This window comes from Haliotis rufescens, unplaced genomic scaffold (genome assembly GCF_023055435.1).
Source record: "Haliotis rufescens isolate VD_foot unplaced genomic scaffold, xgHalRufe1.0.p SCAF_62, whole genome shotgun sequence".
NCBI classification, from domain to species: Eukaryota; Metazoa; Mollusca; class Gastropoda; order Lepetellida; family Haliotidae; genus Haliotis; species Haliotis rufescens.
In genome coordinates, this window is record NW_025964353.1 from 466,981 (window position 1) to 489,237 (window position 22,257).

A 22,257-nucleotide genomic window follows, 5' to 3' on the forward strand; every position below is an offset into this window, starting at 1 on the left:
GTACTTCATAGCAAACATTAAGTTGACTCTGGCCTGAGCCTCTCTAGTGTTCCTGATTTTGTTTTTAAACACTCTCCAGGCGTATTTGTATTGTGGTCTACCTAGTATGTATTGCCTCATTCTATCAATAATGTGGCGACGCGATTATGTGACCTACATTTGTATAAATCATGAATCAAGTATTTCCCCTGGTCATGAGGATCTTCTTGTAGCAGTAGTGTACTGTATCGTAATGTTTCTTGTTTTTCCTGCTATGCTCGCAACTGCCTCATTTTTTAATAGCAAATATGAATTAGCTACGCGATAAATCCGAAAAAGCAATTAAGAACGAAGCATGGTATATTTCACAAAAAAGCATTATTCTATCAAGACATCATTTCTGGAGATTCGAAAATGCCCTCGCAACTTCATGATATCGTAGATTGGACGACGTTATTTGTGAGGGGGAAGTGTCTAGTTAGGTTTTCCCCGTAGATGTAGCTGGAAAACACAACGATCGCATATGAAAGTGGGCGAGATATGGCAATCTCTAATCACGTTAAAGGTGCATATAATTAGCATGAAAACTCACACTTTGCACCCCCATTCATAAAATGGACTTGTCTGACTTTGCCAAGGTCAGATTGTATTGAGGGAATCATGGCTATTTAAATATGGGTACATATTTTTAAGTCTTGTCTGTTTACTAACATCCTGAAAGAGGCTGTACATATTGTGGATATCTCGTATTAGAAATATACGACTCGTGGTCACTGTTGTATGATCTGCGCCTCTCATGGTTTATTCTCCCGGCAGTCGTTTGTTTGTTGTACAATAAACAACTCCCACTGGTTGGGTATTTCTTATATACATGATCTCTATGTTGTTGGTTCCAGGTGGACAAGATTCTCAAGGTCATCCCAAGGGAGAGGAACACCTACCTGTACTCCGCCACAATGACCAAGAAGGTGGGGTTCACTCAACACAGGGATCTTCAAGATCACTGGTCTTTATGCACGATTTAGAGAATAACCAACAAGCTAAGAGGAATGATGCATTGTCTGTCCTGAGTGGATAAATGCTGTCAGTCCCGAGCCTTTGCCAAGGCATTCATTCATCTGGGATTCGTAATTCCTTGTAGCTCGTTGGTTGTTCCATGTTTTACTCATTGGCAGGGAGACAATGAAGAAAAAATGTATTAAATGTCAACCCAACAGAGAAACCTCACTGAAGGCAGCCTATTGTTTAGATAGAGGGGCGGTGGGGTAGCCTAGTGGTTAAAGCATCCGCTCATGACGCCGAAGACCTGGGTTCGATTCCCAGCGTGGGTACAATGTGTGAAGCCCATTTCTTGTGTCCCCCCACCGTGATATTGCTGGAATATTGCTAAAAGCGGCGTAAAACCATACTCAGACACTCACTATTGTTTAGATACAGTGATGTTATCAATTTGTGAACAATGGATGGCGTCATATTGTTCTCTACAATAAAGCACTGTGGCTTCAACTGACCAATCAGTATTGAGATTCACTAAAATACACATGCGCAAAAGTTATTACACATGATCATTCTAATCTTAAGCATGCTGAAGACCCAGGTTTGATTCCCGACATGGGTACAATGTGTGAAGCCTATTTCTGGTGTCCCCCGCTGTGATATTGCTGGAATATTGCTAAAAACTGTGTAATTCCATACTCCATACAAATCTTCAGCATTAGGTGAATGAGTCCAAATTTAACGTCACATCGGCAATATTGCAACCATATCATGACTATCTTCAGCATAGAATCTACACCAAAACGTTGCTACAATTGTGTTAATGAAGATGATCATCCCTACTATCTTGGCATCACTTACTTTTCCAACTTCTAAATACCACTCCCATGGAAGTTGGTAGGACTTGAGAGGAATGTATGTGTGACTCTTAGGGCCAGTGGCGTAGCCCAGAAATGGGTTTCAGACATTGTACCCATGTGGGGAATCAAACCTGGGCCTTTGGCGTGACGAGCTAAGGCTTTAACCACAGTGCTATCTAACTAAGAAAGGAAAGGGCACTTATTACTTAATGGAAAACAGTGGCTCATGAGTTTGTGAACAAGCTTTACGACATCAAACCTTTGTTCAAAGACAGTTGTCTCCCTTTATCCAGGTTCAGAAACTACAGAGGGCGTCGCTGAGGAACCCCGTAAAGGTGGAAGTATCGACAAAGTACCAGACAGTCGAGAAACTTCAGCAATCCTACATCTTTCTACCAGTCAAGTATAAGGTGGGAAATGGCTATTTGATCTTTGGTTAAAATATTAAGCTAATAAATATTCTTGGTTTGGGGCAAAATTTGTGTCTGTGAACATGTTGAACTGATTTAAAAAATAACAACTTCAGCCACATTGCGATATATGTCTGTTATCATTGTTATTAGATACCTGTTTTAGTTTAAATGGATTATACATCATTATCTAAGTCAGGGACTATCTAAACCTGATTAGAAGCCAAATTGGAATTTAACATTCCCAGTTCATGCTGGTATATTTATGACTAATGTTATGGCCATGTAGGGAGACTTGCCTGTAACTGATAACAGGACCTGTATGGAGGAAGAGGCTTATGCTCAGTTTAACATTGAATGCAAGGTTAACATTTAAAGTTAAAAAAACCCTGATTGAGGAAAATAAGAACTGTAAAAAAAGTTTAAACAATTTCCAAAATGCCTTTCTAGGACCCTTAGTGTGTATCCCAGATACTTCCAAGTAACGCCTGTATGATGTTGAAACACTAACAAATGTTATGTGTTTAGTCTGGATGTGTTGTATGATACAGGATGTCTATCTGGTGTACATCCTCAACGAGCTGGCCGGCAACTCCTTCATCATCTTCTGCAGCACCTGTGCCAATACCCAGAGAGTAGCGCTCATGTTGCGTAACCTCGGCCTGACGGCTGTCCCCCTGCACGGCCAGATGTCCCAGGTAAATAACTTTCTGTGTTAAGTCGGACTTTTGGTTCATTTGTTTGCCATGATCAATATGCTGTACAAAGTGGCTACTTCTAACCTGTTTAACTCAGTATTTCATTATGAATTATATTAAGGGGATGCAACTTCATCGTCCAGGCGATCACCTCCGTGGTCTAGTGATAGAGCATCTGCTTGGACAGCGGAAGGTTGACGGTTCTATCTTAGGCTGTGTCATAACGAAAGACGTTAAAAGATGGTCCTTTTTGTTACCCTGCCTGGTGCTTGGCATCAAGGAGACAAAACAAGGACTGGTCGGCTTTGAGTCAGTATACTGTGCCTGAGTTGCATGTCTATGTTAAACTGTGGCATGGAATCTCAGTGGACTTGTACGACAGAACAGGTTTTAGTCTTGACGAGTATAAGCAGCAACACACACACATGTCATAAGTTCAATAATGTTCAATGTGACCAATTTGATGGTCCTTATGGTCCATGGTCCCTACTGGTCCTTCATGGTCCTTATGGTCCATGGTCTCTCATGGCCCTTATGGTCCATGGTCCCTAATGGTCTCTCATGGCCCTTATGGTCCATGGTCCCTAATGGTCCCTCATGGCCCTTATGGTCCCTCATGATCCCTCATGATCCCTTATGGTCCCTCATGATCCCTCATGATCCCTCATGGTCCCTCGTGGTCCCTCATGATCCCTCATGGTCCCTCATGGTCCCTCATGATCCCTCATGGTCCTTCATGGTCCCTCATGGCCCTTCATGGTCCCTCATGATCCTTCATGGTCCCTCATGGTCCTTCATGATCCCTCATGGTCCTTCATGGTCCTTCATGGTCCCTCATGGTCCTCCATGGTCCCTCATGGCCCTTATGGTCCAACTCCTGGTTGACCTCACAAGACAGCGTAAAATGAAGTATGAAATCTTGGTATATGTTTGTGTATTTATTTGTCTAGACAAAAAGACTGGGTGCCTTGAACAAGTTTAAGAGCAAGAACCGATCCATCCTAATAGCTACAGATGTAGCCAGCAGGTGAGTGACTATATACTCCCAACGAACTGAAGCCAGTCAGTCTGAACCCCATGGGGATTTCAAGTTAGAAGTGTTCCCCAGCACTAGGTTGACTTTGTTGATGCATGTCATCATATACAAATTGCGTAATCGGTGTTCATTCATGATGTGATGTCACTTGATGGTAATGATAAATTTGTTACATGAGTGTGAGTGTACAAGCCGAACATTTGTGGACACTCATCGACTTCAGTGCAGATGTGTAAGCCCTATCAGTTCCATAAATCTCATACACGCCTCTACTGACACCTGTAACTCAGCATGTTTTAGATAGAAAAATAGTGTTTCTTATGAGGTTTCTAAATAAGTTTAGTTGCATTTGTCAGTCTTCCGTTGTGTCTGTGAAGACTACTCGTGTGGTGCGTGCGTGCGTGTGTGTGTGCAGACTACTCGGTGTGTGTGTGTCTGTGCAGACTCCTCGGGGGTGTGTGTCTGTGCAGACTACTCGGGTGTGTGTGTGTCTGTGCAGACTACTCGGATGTGTGTGTGTCTGTGCAGACTACTCGGGTGTGTGTGTGTCTGTGCAGACTACTCGGGTGTGTGTGTGTCTGTGCAGACTACTCAGGTGTGTGTGTGTCTGTGCAGACTACTCGGGTGTGTGTGTGTCTGTGCAGACTACTCGGGTGTTTTTGTGTCTGTGCAGACTACTTGGGTGTGTGTGTGTCTGTGCAGACTACTCAGGTGTTTTTGTGTCTGTGAAGACTACTTGGGTGTGTGTGTGTCTGTGCAGACTACTCGGGTGTGTGTGTGTGTCTGTGCAGACTACTCGGGTGTGTGTGTGTCTGTGCAGACTACTCGGGTGTGTGTGTGTCTGTGCAGACTACTCGGGTGTTTTTGTGTCTGTGCAGACTACTCGGGTGTGTGTGTGTCTGTGCAGACTACTCAGGTGTTTTTGTGTCTGTGCAGACTACTTGGGTGTGTGTGTGTCTGTGCAGACTACTTGGGTGTGTGTGTGTCTGTGCAGACTACTCGGGTGTGTGTGTGTCTGTAGTATATTGACGGGCTGTCATGGAAGGTTACTGACTGTGGACTAACACAACATTCCCTCACCGAGTCACTCTGTTGCAGAGGTCTGGACATCCCTCATGTGGACGTTGTCATCAACCTCGACATCCCCACCCACTCCAAAGACTACATCCACCGCGTGGGCAGGACGGCAAGAGCAGGGAGATCAGGAAAGGCAGTCACTTTTGTGTCACAGTAAGTACCCACTGTTTCTGAGTCCAAAGTTGCCAAAAAACTTGTTACGAATTTACAACTAAGATGACACGATTCCTCCCTAATTCATACGAATAATGTCCACTCTACGAACACAAAGAAAACTCACCAGTAAAGAGATGGTAAGGATATAGCCTTACACCTTCTGCTAAGAACGTAAGCGCACCTTGTTTACAGATTGGTATGAAGTCTATTTATGATGTTGCTTCTGTTCAATTGAGACACTCAATTCATATTATGGAAAGTTGCTGTAGTCGAAATAGAAACTAAGCAGTTAGTCTATCAACCAGGTAACGAATCACATAGCCGTATTGTATTGTACAATAATATCATTGGTCTTTGGTGTTCCGGCCAGAAGATACTTAATACTCACTTTAAATGGGAAAGTTGGCAGCTATGTGAATCTGACACACCAGTTGTGAAGGTAACTTGCCATGTTGGACTTCATCACGTTCAAGTAGTTTGTCATGGTGGAGGAAGTGCTACCTTTAACATGTTTAAGCTGCTGCTGTGTGCATCATAGTCTCATATTTGTTCTGGATTTATCGCCTGAGACGCCCTCCTGTGTGTAAAGGGAAGGGAGATAACCCAGGAAGGGACTCATCCCTCACTCCCGAGAAATACCTTATGAGAGAAGGTATCGGAAATAACCTTGGGCTCGGACATAGTTATAGGACTTATTTTGCTGCAAACAATTTTCACCAATTATGACTCAACTGATAAATATGCAAACAAGGTCACCTGGAAGTCTCTACTTTTAATAGCCTCCATGCATCTATACAATGTCTAATTGCTCTGAAAATATTTTGGATGACATTCCAGAAAAGGTTTAGAAAGAGGTTCACTGATGTGTGAGTGCTGATGTAAGCTAAATATGGAGGCAAATTATTGGGCACTATGTTATAGATTGAGCAGTTCACTCAGCATTGTATTTATGCGCAGTGTCAAATGTTGCTACAGTGAATACACATGTCTTGAACTTTGGTTATATTAAGTATAACATTATGTGACAAAGAGATCATTACTCTCAACTGTTTCCATGTCGTAAACTACTCATAATAAATAAGTTCTCCAAAGGGTCGCATTCCTATTTCATGATATTTATGACAGTAAACAATCTCCATTCATTAACTCTGCTGTTGTCATTCTGCGGCAATCATCACAATAGGTCCCAGGCCCCCAGTGTGATCCATTGTTGTCATTGTTACTGTGGACCCGTGAAGATCCGGGGTAGAATAGGTCTTCAGCAACCCACGCTTGCCTTAAAAAGGGACTATGCTTATCGCTGACTTGGTTGATGCATGTCATCATATTCTGATTGCGTGGATTGATGCTCATGGACTGTCATGGATATTGTACCAGCATATCGAGCGCCTAACTCCAATGTTTGCATTGTTTGTGTGACATATGACATTGAGCTGTACAAACCTATCAACCACCTGACTCCAATGTTTGCATTGTTTGTGTGACAGATATGACATTGAGCTGTACTAACGTATCGACCACCTGACTCCAATGTTTGCATTGTTTGTGTGACAGATATGACACTGAGCTGTACTAACGTATCGAGCACCTGACTCCAATGTTTGCATTGTTTGTGTGACAGATATGACACTGAGCTGTACAAACGTATCGACCACCTGACTCCAATGTTTGCATTGTTTGTGTGACATATGACATTGAGCTGTACTAGCGTATCGAGCACCTGACTCCAATGTTTGCATTGTTTGTGTGCCAGATATGACACTGAGCTGTACAAACGTATCGACCACCTGACTCCAATGTTTGCATTGTTTGTGTGACAGATATGACACTGAGCTGTACAAACGTATCGACCACCTGACTCCAATGTTTGCATTGTTTGTGTGACATATGACATTGAGCTGTACAAACGTATCGAGCGCCTGACTCCAATGTTTGCATTGTTTGTGTGACAGATATGACACTGAGCTGTACAAACGTATCGACCACCTGACTCCAATGTTTGCATTGTTTGTGTGACATATGACACTGAGCTGTACAAACGTATCCAGCGCCTGACTCCAATGTTTGCATTGTTTGTGTGACAGATATGACATTGAGCTGTACAAACGTATCGAGCACCTACCTCCAATGTTTGCATTGTTTGTGTGACATATGACATTGAGCTGTACAAACGTATCGAGCACCTACCTCCAATGTTTGCATTGTTTGTGTGACAGATACGATGTTGAGCTGTACAAACGTATCGAGCACCTGACTCCAATGTTTGCATTGTTTGTGTGACAGATACGATGTTGAGCTGTACAAACGTATCGAGCACTTGACTCCAATGTTTGCATTGTTTGTGTGACAGATATGACATTGAGCTGTACAAACGTATCGAGCACCTGACTCCAATGTTTGCATTGTTTGTGTGACAGATACGATGTTGAGCTGTACAAACGTATCAAGCACCTGACTCCAATGTTTGCATTGTTTGTGTGACAGATACGATGTTGAGCTGTACAAACGTATCGAGCACTTGACTCCAATGTTTGCATTGTTTGTGTGACATATGACACTGAGCTGTACAAACGTATCGAGCACCTGACTCCAATGTTTGCATTGTTTGTGTGACAGATATGACACTGAGCTGTACAAACGTATCGAGCACCTGACTCCAATGTTTGCATTGTTTGTGTGACATATGACACTGAGCTGTACAAACGTATCGAGCACCTGACTCCAATGTTTGCATTGTTTGTGTGACATATGACACTGAGCTGTACAAACGTATCGAGCGCCTGACTCCAATGTTTGCATTGTTTGTGTGACAGATATGACACTGAGCTGTACAAACGTATCGAGCACCTGACTCCAATGTTTGCATTGTTTGTGTGACAGATATGACATTGAGCTGTACAAACGTATCGAGCACCTGACTCCAATGTTTGCATTGTTTGTGTGACAGATATGACATTGAGCTGTACTAACGTATCGAGCACCTGACTCCAATGTTTGCATTGTTTGTGTGACAGATACGATGTTGAGCTGTACCAGCGTATCGAGCACCTGATCAACAAGAAGCTGCCGCTGTACAAGACGGAGGAGGAGGAGGTGATGATGTTGATGGAGCGAGTCAGCGAGGCACAGAGACACGCCAAAATGGTCAGTATTCCCCTGAGCTCCCTGTACCTCCAGCACAAAGGTTATCCGCTGGTGGACAGACAAATACTATTCACAGACTGTTAATATCAAGGACAGAACTCTGTGTACACAATCTCATTAAAATCAGATTTTAGTTCTCGCTGCCACTAGAATATCTAAGGACATCCCCTTACAGGTCATGTCAGAATGACCTTTCGCAAACTTTGATGACCAATGAAATGATTAACATAAAGTCAACATTAGCCAATTAGAAAGCAGCTCTGGTATTACAGCACTAGTTTCAAACTGGTGACTTCCATTCCTGACGACGCTTTGAAAACTGTTTTGACAACGTTATCCTACAGGCGCTTCTGTTTCAAATCTGTATCCCATTGAAGCGAGAGATAGACGATGATTTTGATGGAATCAGTCGTACAGCCTGTTGTTTGGGTTACCCCGTGTTAACCTTTTCAAGTTTGCATGATCAGAAAACATAATCTGACTGTCACTTTCCTGATCTGGTAGGCAAGGCTCTGATTGGTCGGATGAAAAGTCATTTTGACGTGACCCGTGATTGGATGTCCCAAGAACTTTGTGTAGCGAGAATAATGAGATTATTTGCATAAATTGAGACATCTTTGAGACATTATATCAAATTTCATTTAATGTCAAAATTTGTTCCTGAAAGTTTTATTTGTTAGTCACTGATGCTTGAACACATCTGAGATGCTGTTTACATCTACGGTGGTAGGCACTTGAGTGTCTCAGGGGTTCCAGGATTCTACTGGACTTGCTCAAGCCCAGCACAGAGCCACACTTCACTACTGAGAGTTGTGCGTTAGCCATTATCATCAGATTCAGAAATCATCCGATTTTGTGAGTGATAAAAAATTCCTATGATCTGTTTGAATATGGTTAAGTCACTTGTATTCAATAGCCCTATGGTAATTTGGGGTTAGAACAGGTCCCCAGCCACCAATAAGAGGTGACTAAATGGATATATTGGTCAGACTCTGTGACTTGGATGATTGCATGTCATCAAACTTTGACTGTGTGCTCATAATATCAACCACTGGATTATGTAGCGATTGCCGTCATGAAGCAGGACTATTGCCGAGTACACTGTACACTTGCTTTGCTTGTCTTGATTGAGAGTGCTCGTAACGGGTGGAGCAACAGTTTCTTGTGTAAATGACATTATCATCGCTCTTTGAAGAATTAAGCTGCAGCAAAGAATAACATTTAACAACATGAACACCATGAACAACATAGTAAACTTGTTCTGTCATTCTCCTGTCAGACATTCTAGGTGTGAAAGATGGTTTAAAAAACAGCACAGATGTTGATTCAGTCGTGTCTCTTACAGACACCAGAGCTTTTTTTTTGTCAAAGTTATTCCACCCTTCATCCCATTCTCAATCACTCACTCACTCACTCACTCACTCACTCACTCACATGTGATAACGTCTATATCCGTCACATCCACACAGCCGGAAGACGGCGAGTGATATACCCATCCCATTCTCACTCATTCACTCACTCACTCACTCACTCAGCCTATACACATCCCATTCTCAGCTCACCCCATTCTCACTCATTCACTCACTCACTCACTCACTCACTCAGCCTATACCCATCCCATTCTCACTCATCCTATACCCATCCTATTCTCAGCTCTCACTCACTCATCCTATACCCATCCCATTCTCAGCTCACACTCAATCATTCACTCACTCACTCACTCAGGCTATACACATCCCATTCTCAGCTCACACTCACTCACTCACTCACTCATCCTATACCCATCCCATTCTCAGCTCACACTCACTCATTCACTCACTCACTCACTCACTCAGCCTATACACATCCCATTCTCAGCTCTCACTCACTCAGCCTATACACATCCCATTCTCAGCTCACACTCACTCACTCACTCACTCACTCATCCTATACCCATCCCATTCTCACTCATTCACTCACTCACTCACTCACTCATCCTATACCCATCCCATTCTCAGCTCTCACTCACTCACTCATCCTATACCCATCCCATTCTCACTCATTCACTCACTCAGCCTATACACATCCCATTCTCAGCTCACACTCACTCATTCACTCACTCACTCACTCACTCAGCCTATACACATCCCTTTCTCAGCTCACACTCACTCACTCACTCACTCACTCATCCTATACCCATCCCATTCTCACTCATTCACTCACTCACTCACTCACTCATCCTATACCCATCCCATTCTCAGCTCTCACTCACTCACTCATCCTATACCCATCCCATTCTCACTCATTCACTCACTCAGCCTATACACATCCCATTCTCAGCTCACACTCACTCATTCACTCACTCACTCACTCACTCAGCCTATACACATCCCTTTCTCAGCTCACACTCACTCACTCACTCATCCTATACCCGTCCCATTCTCAGCTCACACTCACTCATTCACTCACTCACTCACTCATCCTATACCCATCCCATTCTCAGCTCTCACTCACTCAGCCTATACACATCCCATTCTCAGCTCACACTCACTCATTCACTCACTCACTCACTCACTCAGCCTAAACACATCCCATTCTCAGCTCACACTCACTCACTCACTCACTCACTCATCCTATACCCGTCCCATTCTCAGCTCACACTCACTCACTCACTCACTCACTCACTCACTCAGCCTATACCCATCCCATTCTCAGCTCACACTCACTCATTCACTCACTCACTCACTCACTCAGCCTATACACATCCCATTCTCAGCTCTCACTCACTCAGCCTATACACATCCCATTCTCAGCTCTCACTCACTCATCCTTTACACATCCCATTCTCAGCTCACACTCACTCATCCTATACCCATCCCATTCTCAGCTCACACTCACTCATTCACTCACTCACTCACTCACTCAGCCTATACCCGCCCCATTCTCAGCTCACACTCACTCACTCACTCACTCACTCATCCTATACCCGTCCCATTCTCAGCTCACACTCACTCATTCACTCACTCACTCACTCACTCACTCAGCCTATACACATCCCATTCTCAGCTCTCACTCACTCAGCCTATACACATCCCATTCTCAGCTCTCACTCACTCATCCTATACCCATCCCATTCTCAGCTCACACTCACTCATTCACTCACTCACTCAGCCTATACACATCCCATTCTCAGCTCTCACTCACTTAGCCTATACCCACCCCATTCTCAGCTCACACTCACTCACTCACTCACTCACTCACTCACTCAGCCTATACCCGTCCCATTCTCAGCTCACACTCACTCACTCACTCAGCCTATACCCGTCCCATTCTCAGCTCACACTCACTCACTCACTCACTCACTCACTCACTCATCCTATACCCGTCCCATTCTCAGCTCACACTCACTCATTCACTCACTCACTCACTCACTCACTCACTCAGCCTATACACATCCCATTCTCAGCTCTCACTCACTCAGCCTATACACATCCCATTCTCAGCTCTCACTCACTCATCCTATACCCATCCCATTCTCAGCTCACACTCACTCATTCACTCACTCACTCACTCACTCAGCCTATACACATCCCATTCTCAGCTCTCACTCACTTAGCCTATACCCACCCCATTCTCAGCTCACACTCACTCTCTCACTCACTCACTCATCCTATACCCGTCCCTCATCTCTGGGAGCCTGTATTCATCCCATTCTCACTCACTCACTCACTCATCCTATACCCGTCCCATTCTCAGCTCACACTCACTCATTCACTCACTCACTCAGCCTATACACATCCCATTCTCAGCTCTCACTCACTCTTCTTATACCCATCCCATTCTCAGCTCTCACTCACTTAGCCTATACCCACCCCATTCTCAGCTCACACTCACTCTCTCACTCACTCACTCACTCATCCTATACCCGTCCCTCATCTCTGGGAGCCTGTATTCATCCCATTCTCACTCACTCAATCACTCACTCATCCCATTATCAGTTCCGAGCGTATTGTAACTGATAGATTGATTACAGAACTGTGACGTGAGTATCTTGTTCTTCAGGAAATGAATGATGCTACTGATGGGAAGAAGAAGAAACGTCATCGCGACGAGGATGACACCGAGGAATCCCGGGGGGTTAGAAAGAAGATGAAAATGAAGAAGAAGGGTCGTTGATGTTGTCATGGATATTGTCTTGGTTATATTGTACAGTTATGAATAAAATATGGCATCCATTCTCGTATTTATTTGTCAACCAACTGTGGGAGGAGCTGTGACCTTTCCTTCCACTCAGCTATGGCTGGTAGGGTAGTCCCATGGATAGTGTGGGGCGGTTGGGTAGCCTAGCGGTTAAAGCGTTAGCCCGTCACGCCGAAGATCCGGGTTCGATTCCCGACATGGGTACAATGTGTGAAGCCCATTTTATTTCTGGTGTCCCCTGCCGTGATATTGCGGGAATATTGCTAAAAACGGCGTAAAACCATACTCACTCACTCAATGGATAGTGTGTTTGATAGTCATGCCAAACACCAAACTTTTGGGATTCACACATTTTGGCCATGTGGTAAATCATTCTTTTGCCCACTGCCATGATATAGCTTAAATATTGCTAAACAGCTTAAAATCATACATTCTCACTGCTTCATATAAATATAGTATTAGATTGTATTTGGAATGTCACAATTGATAATTAATTTGGAATAGCTATCAATTAGTTTTTGTTTGTTTGTTTGCCATTTCATGCCACATTCAGCAATATTCTAGCTATATGATGGCAGGCTATAAATAATCGGGTCTGGACCAGACAATCCAGTGATTGATATCATGACCATCGAGCTACTCAATTGGGATACGATGACATGCATCAACTATGTCAGCAAGACTGACTATCCGATCCCGTTAGTCGCCTCTTAAGACAAGCATATAGCAATTAGTGATTAATCAGGAATGAGGAATGATAATAGAAATATCTCATGTTTTGATCAGTCTTCCCCAGTATCCTTTGGAGGCATGGACAGCCCTGTTCACAGGGGCAGAAATACATATAAGAGCGTAATTGCATGGAGAGTAAATTTACTCATGTATGTAAAAATAAAGATTTGTGTTCACATATTATATTATTGATGTGTGCAGCTCCATATTTTGTTCCCCCTTAAAGGAAGAGAATTGACCATTCCTTCCTGGTCTGTCTATATGAAGACCTGGAGGAAATCTCTCCTATTTCCTGTGTGGGCTAAGATCTGGGTCACGAGAGTGGTGGAATGAAATTGTGAACAAAACTTTCACCGGTGGTCAATGAATTGAGAGTTTTAGAGTGACAAGGCAGACATTTCATTTCATTTGTCAAGAGCTCTATATGGCTCTAGCAACATAGTCCACTGCCATCAGGGAACCACTTGCAACCCACGCTTCCATGCTTGATGTAAAAGGCGACTATTCTTGTCGTAAGAGGCTAACGGGTGGTCAGGCTCGCTGACTTGGTTGGTGCATGTCACCATATCCAAATGCGTGAATCGATGCTCATGCTGTCAATCACTGGATTGTCTGGCCCATACCCGATTTTTTACAGACCACCGTCATATAGCTGGAATATTGCTGAGTGCAGTGTTTAAACGACGAACAAACATAACATCTTGCCTCGAGTCGCCTTCAGGACATCAGGACTTCATCACTCACATGTGATAACGTCTATATCCGTCACAGCCGGAACACGGCGAGTGACTCGAGCCAGAGACTCCGGTTCACGTGCTGTATTCAGCCTGACGTGGACTTATTCCAGGACAAAATATTAATACGCAGATAAAATCATTTTGTCACAACGCCATTTGTCAACTACATTTGTCCCAGCCTCTTGACGGAGAACTCGATGATTGTACCCACTGTAGGTGACACCGACTATAGTTCGTCTGCAGTCTACCAGAATGAGCCCGATGTTGGTCGACCAACCCAAATGTGACAAACTTTGTGATTTCAAAATGGCGGAGTGCAACAGAAAATTCAAGAAATATGTGGCGTATTTCTGCCATGCCAATGCTGACACAAAGTGGGTCATGAAGTGGATCAACACTCTGGAGTCGGAGAAGTATGGAATTAAGTGTGGTGAATACGATCGGAATTTCAGCTGCGGGGGGAAGTACATCACAGATCTGTTTCAGGAGTTTCTCGAAAACTCCCATCATGTAGTTGTGGTGCTGTCGCCGGAGTTTGTACAGTCTAAGTGGTCTATGTACCAGCTAAATCTAGCTGTTCAATACAGCATTAACAACAACGGCAGCATTGTACCCTTAATGATAAAATCTGTCGCTGTTCCCGATTGTCTGAAATGTTTCGAAATGGTTGACGCAACAAAGAAGCAATGGTTTGTTCAGCTGCTGGAGCGATTGTGTTCCCCAGGTAGGTCAACTTCCTTTAACACATTTATGGCGAATGTTATTGGTACTGCCCTCATGACTGGATGATATCAACCATGGCCACCCTGAAACATAATAAACACGTAGCTGTACACAATTCACACACACACACACACACACACACACACACACACACACACGCGCGCGCGCGCACACCATGTTAATTATTTGCAGTCGTCTAGCACCCCTCTCTTTTCATAGAATCTGCCGTACATGACATATTCGTGTTGGAGCGAAATGCTGTTTACTTCCAACGATAAGATCCGGGTTAGAATAGGTCGTTAACAACCCATGCTTGCCGTAAAAGGCGACTACGCTTGTCGTAAAAGGCGACTAACGGGATGGTCAGGCTCGCTGACTTGGTCGATGCATGTCATCTTATCCCAATTGCGTGGATCGATGCTCATGATGTCAATCACTGGATTGTCTGGTCCATTAATTACAGACAGACGTCATATAGCTGGAATATTGCTGAGTGTGGTGTTAAACAACAAACAAACAAATCCAACGATATGAAGAACTATGAGGGTTTTATTGAATGCCAGTCAGAGATTATCCCCTGAGTAGACAACTGAAGGTATCTTCAATCTTGTTAAGGAATTAGGTGACATAAAATTATTGGAAAAAGCAGGCAGATCGTTGAAATTGCACAGCGCGTTAAACGGAACCCGTTTTAACCTCAGTAAAGGGAATCCCCTCAGTTGCGGTGCACGATTTCGCCTGTCGTTTTTCATCGTCTTTTTTTATATCCCTTTTTCAAATGTAATTTTGGCCAAAAAATTGTGATGAAGTTGCAAATGGTGACTTTACTTGCCCTTTAAGTGTAAACATCGTATGGAAATGACATGTGTTATGATTATTTCCAGCTGTGAGGGTTCCAAAACTCAAGCCCTTCTGCACAAGAGAAGGTAAGAAAATATCATCTTAATGAAATGTCCAATGCCAGGCCTAGTTAGGATAGCAGCATTGAGTTGTCTCTGTACAACCATTATAGCAGCCACACACGAACCACGTACTTCTTTCTCTGGTATAGGTGGTCTGTTACCATGTAAGAGTCAAGCGTGTGCTTCAATACAAACAGTCTATTCTTCAGTATAGGCGGAACGCTAAATCACAGGACACCAGCATAAATCATGTGCTTCAAAAACACGTGTTCCACTCTCCAGGATAGGCGGAACGCTAAATCACAGGACACAAGCATAAATCATGTGCTTCAAAAACACGTGTTCCACTCTCCAGTATAGGCGGAACGCTTAATCACAGGACACCAGCATAAATCATGTGCTTCAAAAACACGTGTTCCACTCTCCAGTATAGGCGGAACGCTTAATCACAGGACACAAGCATAAATCATGTGCTTCAAAAACACGTGTTCCACTCTCCAGGATAGGCGGAACGCTAAATCACAGGACACCAGCATAAATCATGTGCTTCAAAAACACGTGTTCCACTCTCCAGTATAGGCGGAACGCTTAATCACAGGACACAAGCATAAATCATGTGCTTCAAAAACACGTGTTCCACTCTCCAGGATAGGCGGAACGCTAAATCACAGGACACAAGCATAAATCATGTGCTTCAAAAACACGTGTTCCACTCTCCAGTATAGGCGGAACGCTTAATCACAGGACACCAGCATAAATCATGTGCTTCAAAAACACGTGTTCCACTCTCCAGTATAGGCGGAACGCTTAATCACAGGACACAAGCATAAATCATGTGCTTCAAAAACACGTGTTCCACTCTCCAGGATAGGCGGAACGCTAAATCACAGGACACAAGCATAAATCATGTGCTTCAAAAACACGTGTTCCACTCTCCAGTATAGGCGGAACGCTTAATCACAGGACACCAGCATAAATCATGTGCTTCAAAAACACGTGTTCCACTCTCCAGGATAGGTGTCACGCTATAATGTAGGAGACCAACATCAAATATGTGCTATATCAAAACGTGTTCAATCCTCTACTAGAGGTGGCACCATATAGGACAGAAGCCCAAAATGAATCATGTGCTTCAATAACATGTGCTCCATTATCTAGTGTCGTCGGTACGCCATAGCACAATAACTCATCCTGAGTCCTGTGTTTGAATAACCGGTGGTACGCCATGACACAGGAACGGCACATGAATCATGTGCTTCGATAACATTCGTTCCATTCTACGGTGTAGGTGGCACATTATCGCACAGGAGCACATGAAACATGTGGTTCTATATACACCTGACTCAAATTTCACCGAAAGCTTTTGTTCGTAGTAATTTGATGACAGGCAAATATTGATGCACTCGTCTGTAAATATTGATACACTCGTCTATAAATATTGATACATTCGTCTGTAAATATCGATACACTCGTCTGTAAATATCGATACACTCGTCTATAAATATTGATACACTCGTCTGTAAATATTGATGCACTCGTCTGTAAATATTGATACACTCGTCTGTAAATATCGATACACTCGTCTGTAAATATCGATACACTCGTCTGTAAATATCGATACACTCGTCTGTAAATATTGATACGCTCGTCTGTAAATATTGATACACTGTGCCTGTAAGAAGAAAAAGTACATTCCTCTAAAATGTCAGTTGTTAAAAGCTAATAATAGCATATATTTATTGTATGTGCTTGTTTAGTTATGTGTTTACACATTTGCTACACTACTGGTTTGTGGGGAAATTGTCGAACTGCTATTATTCTGACATGCTATGCAAACACTTCAGCCTCGTTTATCCCCCCCCAGTTTCGTTTCTGATCCGCAGATCATATCAGTATTGATGATCTGAAGGGACCCGCCATTCGCGAGATTGCGAGTTTGACGTGCTGCTTTCGGAGAGACATTACACTTTCCCAGAATAACTTTGACAAAGTTAAGGTAAATAAAGTATTGTTTAGTATTGTCATACTTGTTTGTCGCAGGGCCGGTCAGGCCAGGCAGCATTAACCGTTAGAGCTTGTGATGCCTTGGACTGAAAACAGGGACGTCATTTAAGTGCCCCGCGAAACTCCGGCTTAAAATTGATCTTCAGCAACCCATGTTTGTCGTAAGAGGCGACTAACGGGATCGCGTGGCCATGCTATCTGATGCTTGCAATCGTATAGCTGGCATATTGATGAGTGCGGCATTAAACAACGAACCAACAAACAAACATTTTAGTTTTAGAACATTTACTAGTTGTGCATGTGAAGTCAGCACCATAAACCCATGCTGTTGGTTACGGTCACCCCCAACTCAATGGTGTTGTTGTACAGTTTGTAGGTTCTGAACGTCCAATGATTTGTTAAAACACACCATACCACGTGGCTGCCTGTATCCTGATCCTCCTAGCTATTGGGGGCGGTCGGGTAGCCTAGTGGTTAAAGCGTTCGCTCGTCACACCGAAGACCCGGGTTCGATTCCCGACATTGGTACAATGTGTGAAGCCCATTTCTGGTGTCCCCCGCCGTGATATTGCTGGAATATTGCTAAAAGCGGCGTAAAACCATTCTCACTCACTCACTCACTCCTAGCTATTGATTAATTGATGACTCAACCATTTCTCGACCATTACTGTTACTAAAGTCATCACTGAATTACGGAATATTTCTGGTCTGTATTCTTTTCCATTATTCATTTACGGACTATAACAGAGCAGTCGACAACAGTTTTGTCAGATTCTACTTTTCTACTTTTCTACATTTCTACTTTTCATCTGCCAATATTTGTTTCAGGCCATAAAGTACATGAGCGAAGCACCGGTAAGTCAATATCATGTCACTTCCACTCTAGGTAACTGAGATTGGACAAGACAAATCAGTCTTAGATAGCATAATAAATGTCCTATACATGGTCATGTGATACAATCAGTGAAGTCAGAGCCTGACCACCCGATCCATTTCCTTGGCTCTAACTTCGGGCCTAATCTGACCCGGAATCTCAAAATCTGACCAGGGGCTTCAACATCGCGATTGCGCGTTTAAAGTTTGCATCCGAAAATGAGAAATGTGGTTTAAGTTGAAGGTGAGGTGAAATGGGGTTTAACGTCGCGTTCAAAATTATTACACTTATAGTGAGTGACAGTATTCCATTTATATCACGGCGTGTCAGCTTAATATGGTAGGAAAGCCCAAGTGATGCAGCGTTTACCACTTCGGTGAAACCCACGAGCACGGGTATGGTGCTGACAAACCTAGAAACATAATCAGGGCGAACCGGGATTCGAGCCCACAATCATAGATTTGTGGCGTGTCCAAGGGACGCACATCGCGGCGCCTGAGACGACCAGGCAACCCGTGCCCCTTATTGCACTTACATAACACGTAGTAGTGCTGCTTGTACTAGTCCAGACTGATGCCGGTTTTATAGTGCTAGCCCGCTGAGATACCATGCCGCAGTTTAACATGAATACTTCACTCAGACACAATATACTGACTCCGAGCTGACCAGTCCTTATTTTAGCCCCTTAATGTCGAGCGCCAGGCAGGGCAACAACAAGTACCAACTTTTAACGTCTTTTGGTGTGACGCGGCTGGGGATCGAACCCCGGACCTTCCGCTCTCCGGGTGGACGTTCTACCACAAGACCACGGAGGCGGTCGTCTAAGTTGAAGTCTATTCTTCTCCCTGGTGATGTGTCAGCACCACTCCCGTGTTCGTGGGTGTCACCCAAAGTGGCAACCGCCGAAGACTTGCATCTTCGGACTTCTGTTCGAAGGGGGGTTGTTCACTTCACACACTCACATCACACTCACTCAGACTCAGATATGTCTTAAATATCTCAATGTCTTTACTTCCACTATGTATTTTACAGAAGTTTTTGGACAAGGTCCGCCGTGAAAGCTTCGCAGCCGTTCAGAGGACTTTATTGCGAAAAAGCGTGAAGAAAACCCACTGAGAACGCACAGGCAGCTCGTGAGAGAGTGCAGAATAGAAGCAGGAAACAACGCTCTGTGAAAAAAACCCTGAAAAGATCCGGGAAAAAACCCGTCAGTGAATTCAAACTTAAAAAGAGTTAGTGACTGGGCTGAACTGGGTTTATATCTTACAATCCACATAAAACGTAGCCCATGCTTTTCTCTTAAGAATGAAATTAGCTTCATTGACATGGCGGATAAAGACAAACATGTATATGGTATGGAAAATCATAAGCAATGGGGAATAACGTTATGTAGGAAGTGATACTATTATAGGCATGGAATTATAATACAGTAGACTACGGTTATAACGAACTCGAGGGGACCACTATTTTTAGTTCGTAATAACCGTAGTTCGTTATAAGCATACATACAGCATATAAACAACAAATTATCAGGACACAAAATAAGTTCGTAATATCCGTCAGTTCGTTATAAGCGTGTTCGTTATAAACGTAGTTTACTGTAGTCACTTAAATAAATAAATAAAAGTTAAATCATGAATTGTAATACGTATTTGGACAATTAAACAAATAAGATATTATTGCCATATTATTGTTATGACAAGAATTGGCAACATTCTTGAGTATGTATCATCCTTGAGTAGATACACAGCCCTCCGAGGTGAGAGCAGTACTAGGCCACGAGGGCAAGGGGTCTATCAGGTATCATAGTAAAGGTAATGAGGTTAGAAATAACATCCAAGCTACTAATAAGAGACCAACCGACAGATAAAACATATATGGTATTAGGGAAGAGAGTTCAGATTCCTGGAAATCGGGGAGTTCGTCTTACGTTCATCCCCAAGTTGTCAGGACCAGGTACGAGGGCTAGCCTTAGTTCAGGTGAAGGTACGCAAATTATCTTCAAATTACTATCATATAACATCTTAAAACGCCTTGGACAATACCGTCACATATCAAATATTATTGGTAAAACTTCAAAAAGGATCTTTTCCATGAAAAAATTACATTGACTAAAAATATGTTTCTTAAGACGTACACGGTATTGACAGGTCGTCACTTTGAGTAGGCATTGAAGCTGTGGGTGGCTGTGGACAAGGAGTTGCGTTTACAGTTAAAAAGACTGCAGATGAAAGCATACAGAATAATTACAGGTCCTCGAAAATTTATTTTTTACCAGTCTCTCCACTTTGAAACAGTTCTAGAAACAATTAAAGCAGAACGTAGCCGAAAAAGGAAACTGTTTATTTAACAATATTTACAACGATAAAGCCCCCTCACAAAATAGTGAAGCATCCTAGGAAAGTTTTCAGTGACATGGAATACAAAACGAACGCAACCCGCGAAGATTCGGAGTAGAATAGGTCTCAGCAACCCATGCTTGTCGTAAGAGGCGACTTACGGGATCGGTTGGTCTGGCTCGCTGACGTGGTTGATCCCAATTGCGTGGATCGATGCTCATGATATCAAGCACTGGATTTTCTGGTCCAGAGTCGATTATTTACAGACCGTCGTCAAATAGCTGGAATATTGCTGAGTGCGGCGTTAAACATCAAACAAAGACAAAATGAACGCGAATCAACGAATGTGATCTGTAAGAATAATTTTCAGGCAATACAAAACGACCACCGTTGTCAACTGAGGTTTAATTTTAATCACGATATTGTAGCACAACCAAAGGTGATGTTTTAAGCCCCATAACGATATACCTTTTAAGTATGGAACGGCGGAGTTCATTCGACCAAATCAGGTTGCAATTTCAGGTTATAAATGTCACTTTGAGAACCCATATGACATCCGTTGTTCGAAGGTTCAGGAAGCCGCCCAGGTGCCCGGATGACAGGGTCTACCTTGTGTCTCCTCCCCCCCCCCCCCCCCCCCCCCCCGCAAGTTGAGAAATCTTTTTTTCTTAATCTGCTCTCTCAGCGTCTAAAGACAATTTTCAACAACTCTGGCACAGCGACTAGTTGGATTTTATGCTAATTTAAAAACACTTTTTGTATGTGCAGATTACTTACAAACTATGTAATCGGGCTAACTTTCCCAATTTCGGCTGAGCTGTCACAATTGAGCGAGGACAACAGTTCAATATTCTGCTGAAATTTAGAAACTGTAATGTATGTACTCTGATTACATTGAAAATGAATACCACTTGTTGTTGATATGCCCAGCCTAAGCTCACCTTTGGCAATGTACATTGAATCAAATTATTATATATACCCAAATATACAAAGTTTGACGACTGCTATCATCTCCAAGTCCAAATATAATCAGTAACACAGCAACGTGTTTGAACCATGCAAATGTGGAGAGATGTTATGTCCCTAGTTTACAAAGGATTCTGTACTGCAATTATCCATATATCCTATATGTAATGTCCATCTGTTATGTATTACATGTATGCAGTGCACACTCGTGTGTACATTGCTGTATGTTATGTCCACCGTTATGTATTACATCTAGCAGTGCACACTCGTGTGTACATTGCTGTATGTCATGTACACAAAGGCCTGTGGCCTACACGTACTGAAATAAATGAGGATGACTTCTTTGGGGTTTTTTTGCACCTGTGGTGTCATACTTCACTGATTGATTGACCATTTCATATTCGACGGGGTTAGGGTTTGACAGTGGTGAAATATGTTTTCTGTC

The 22,257-nt window shown here is 43.2% G+C and overlaps 2 protein-coding genes across 4 annotated transcripts in view; both read left to right on the forward strand.

The window, feature by feature from the left end:
* Window positions 1-12,570, forward strand: part of LOC124114019 (probable ATP-dependent RNA helicase DDX47) — a 29,035-nt gene extending 16,465 nt beyond the window's left edge. Inside the window, exons 7-13 of one of the 2 annotated variants that reach the window (XM_048386931.1) lie at window positions 876-947; window positions 2,129-2,245; window positions 2,797-2,943; window positions 3,894-3,970; window positions 5,078-5,209; window positions 8,227-8,356; window positions 12,398-12,570. In XM_048386931.1, the coding sequence (XP_048242888.1) occupies window positions 876-947; window positions 2,129-2,245; window positions 2,797-2,943; window positions 3,894-3,970; window positions 5,078-5,209; window positions 8,227-8,356; window positions 12,398-12,511 (789 nt within the window). In that variant the 3' untranslated portion in view covers window positions 12,512-12,570. Of the gene's footprint in view, window positions 1-875; window positions 948-2,128; window positions 2,246-2,796; window positions 2,944-3,893; window positions 3,971-5,077; window positions 5,210-7,428; window positions 7,508-8,226; window positions 8,357-12,397 lie in introns of those variants that run through there. The other variant, XM_048386932.1, reaches the window with a different exon arrangement.
* A 1,432-nt stretch (window positions 12,571-14,002) lies between these two features.
* Window positions 14,003-21,485, forward strand: LOC124114016 (toll-like receptor 1). Of its 2 annotated transcripts, XM_046474542.2 has the most exons (5): window positions 14,004-14,728; window positions 15,612-15,653; window positions 17,513-17,625; window positions 18,462-18,488; window positions 19,540-21,485. In XM_046474542.2, exons 1-5 carry the CDS (start codon window positions 14,257-14,259, stop codon window positions 19,621-19,623), a joined length of 738 nt encoding a protein of 245 aa, XP_046330498.2. In that variant the 5' UTR covers window positions 14,004-14,256; the 3' UTR covers window positions 19,624-21,485. The 2 variants fall into 2 exon arrangements, with proteins under 2 accessions (XP_046330499.2, XP_046330498.2); XM_046474543.2 differs by lacking the exon at window positions 17,513-17,625 and having other exon boundaries at window positions 14,003-14,728; window positions 19,540-19,631.
* Window positions 21,486-22,257: the final 772 nt, after the last annotated feature.

Coding starts and splice junctions, on each gene's coding strand:
- LOC124114016 (XM_046474542.2), top strand. CDS start 14,257: ATGAGCCCGATGTTGGTCGACCAACCCAAATGTGACAAACTTTGTGAT. Junction 14,729..15,611: donor GGAGCGATTGTGTTCCCCAG/GTAGGTCAACTT, acceptor GATTATTTCCAG/CTGTGAGGGTTCCAAAACTC. Junction 15,654..17,512: donor GCCCTTCTGCACAAGAGAAG/GTAAGAAAATAT, acceptor TCTGATCCGCAG/ATCATATCAGTATTGATGAT.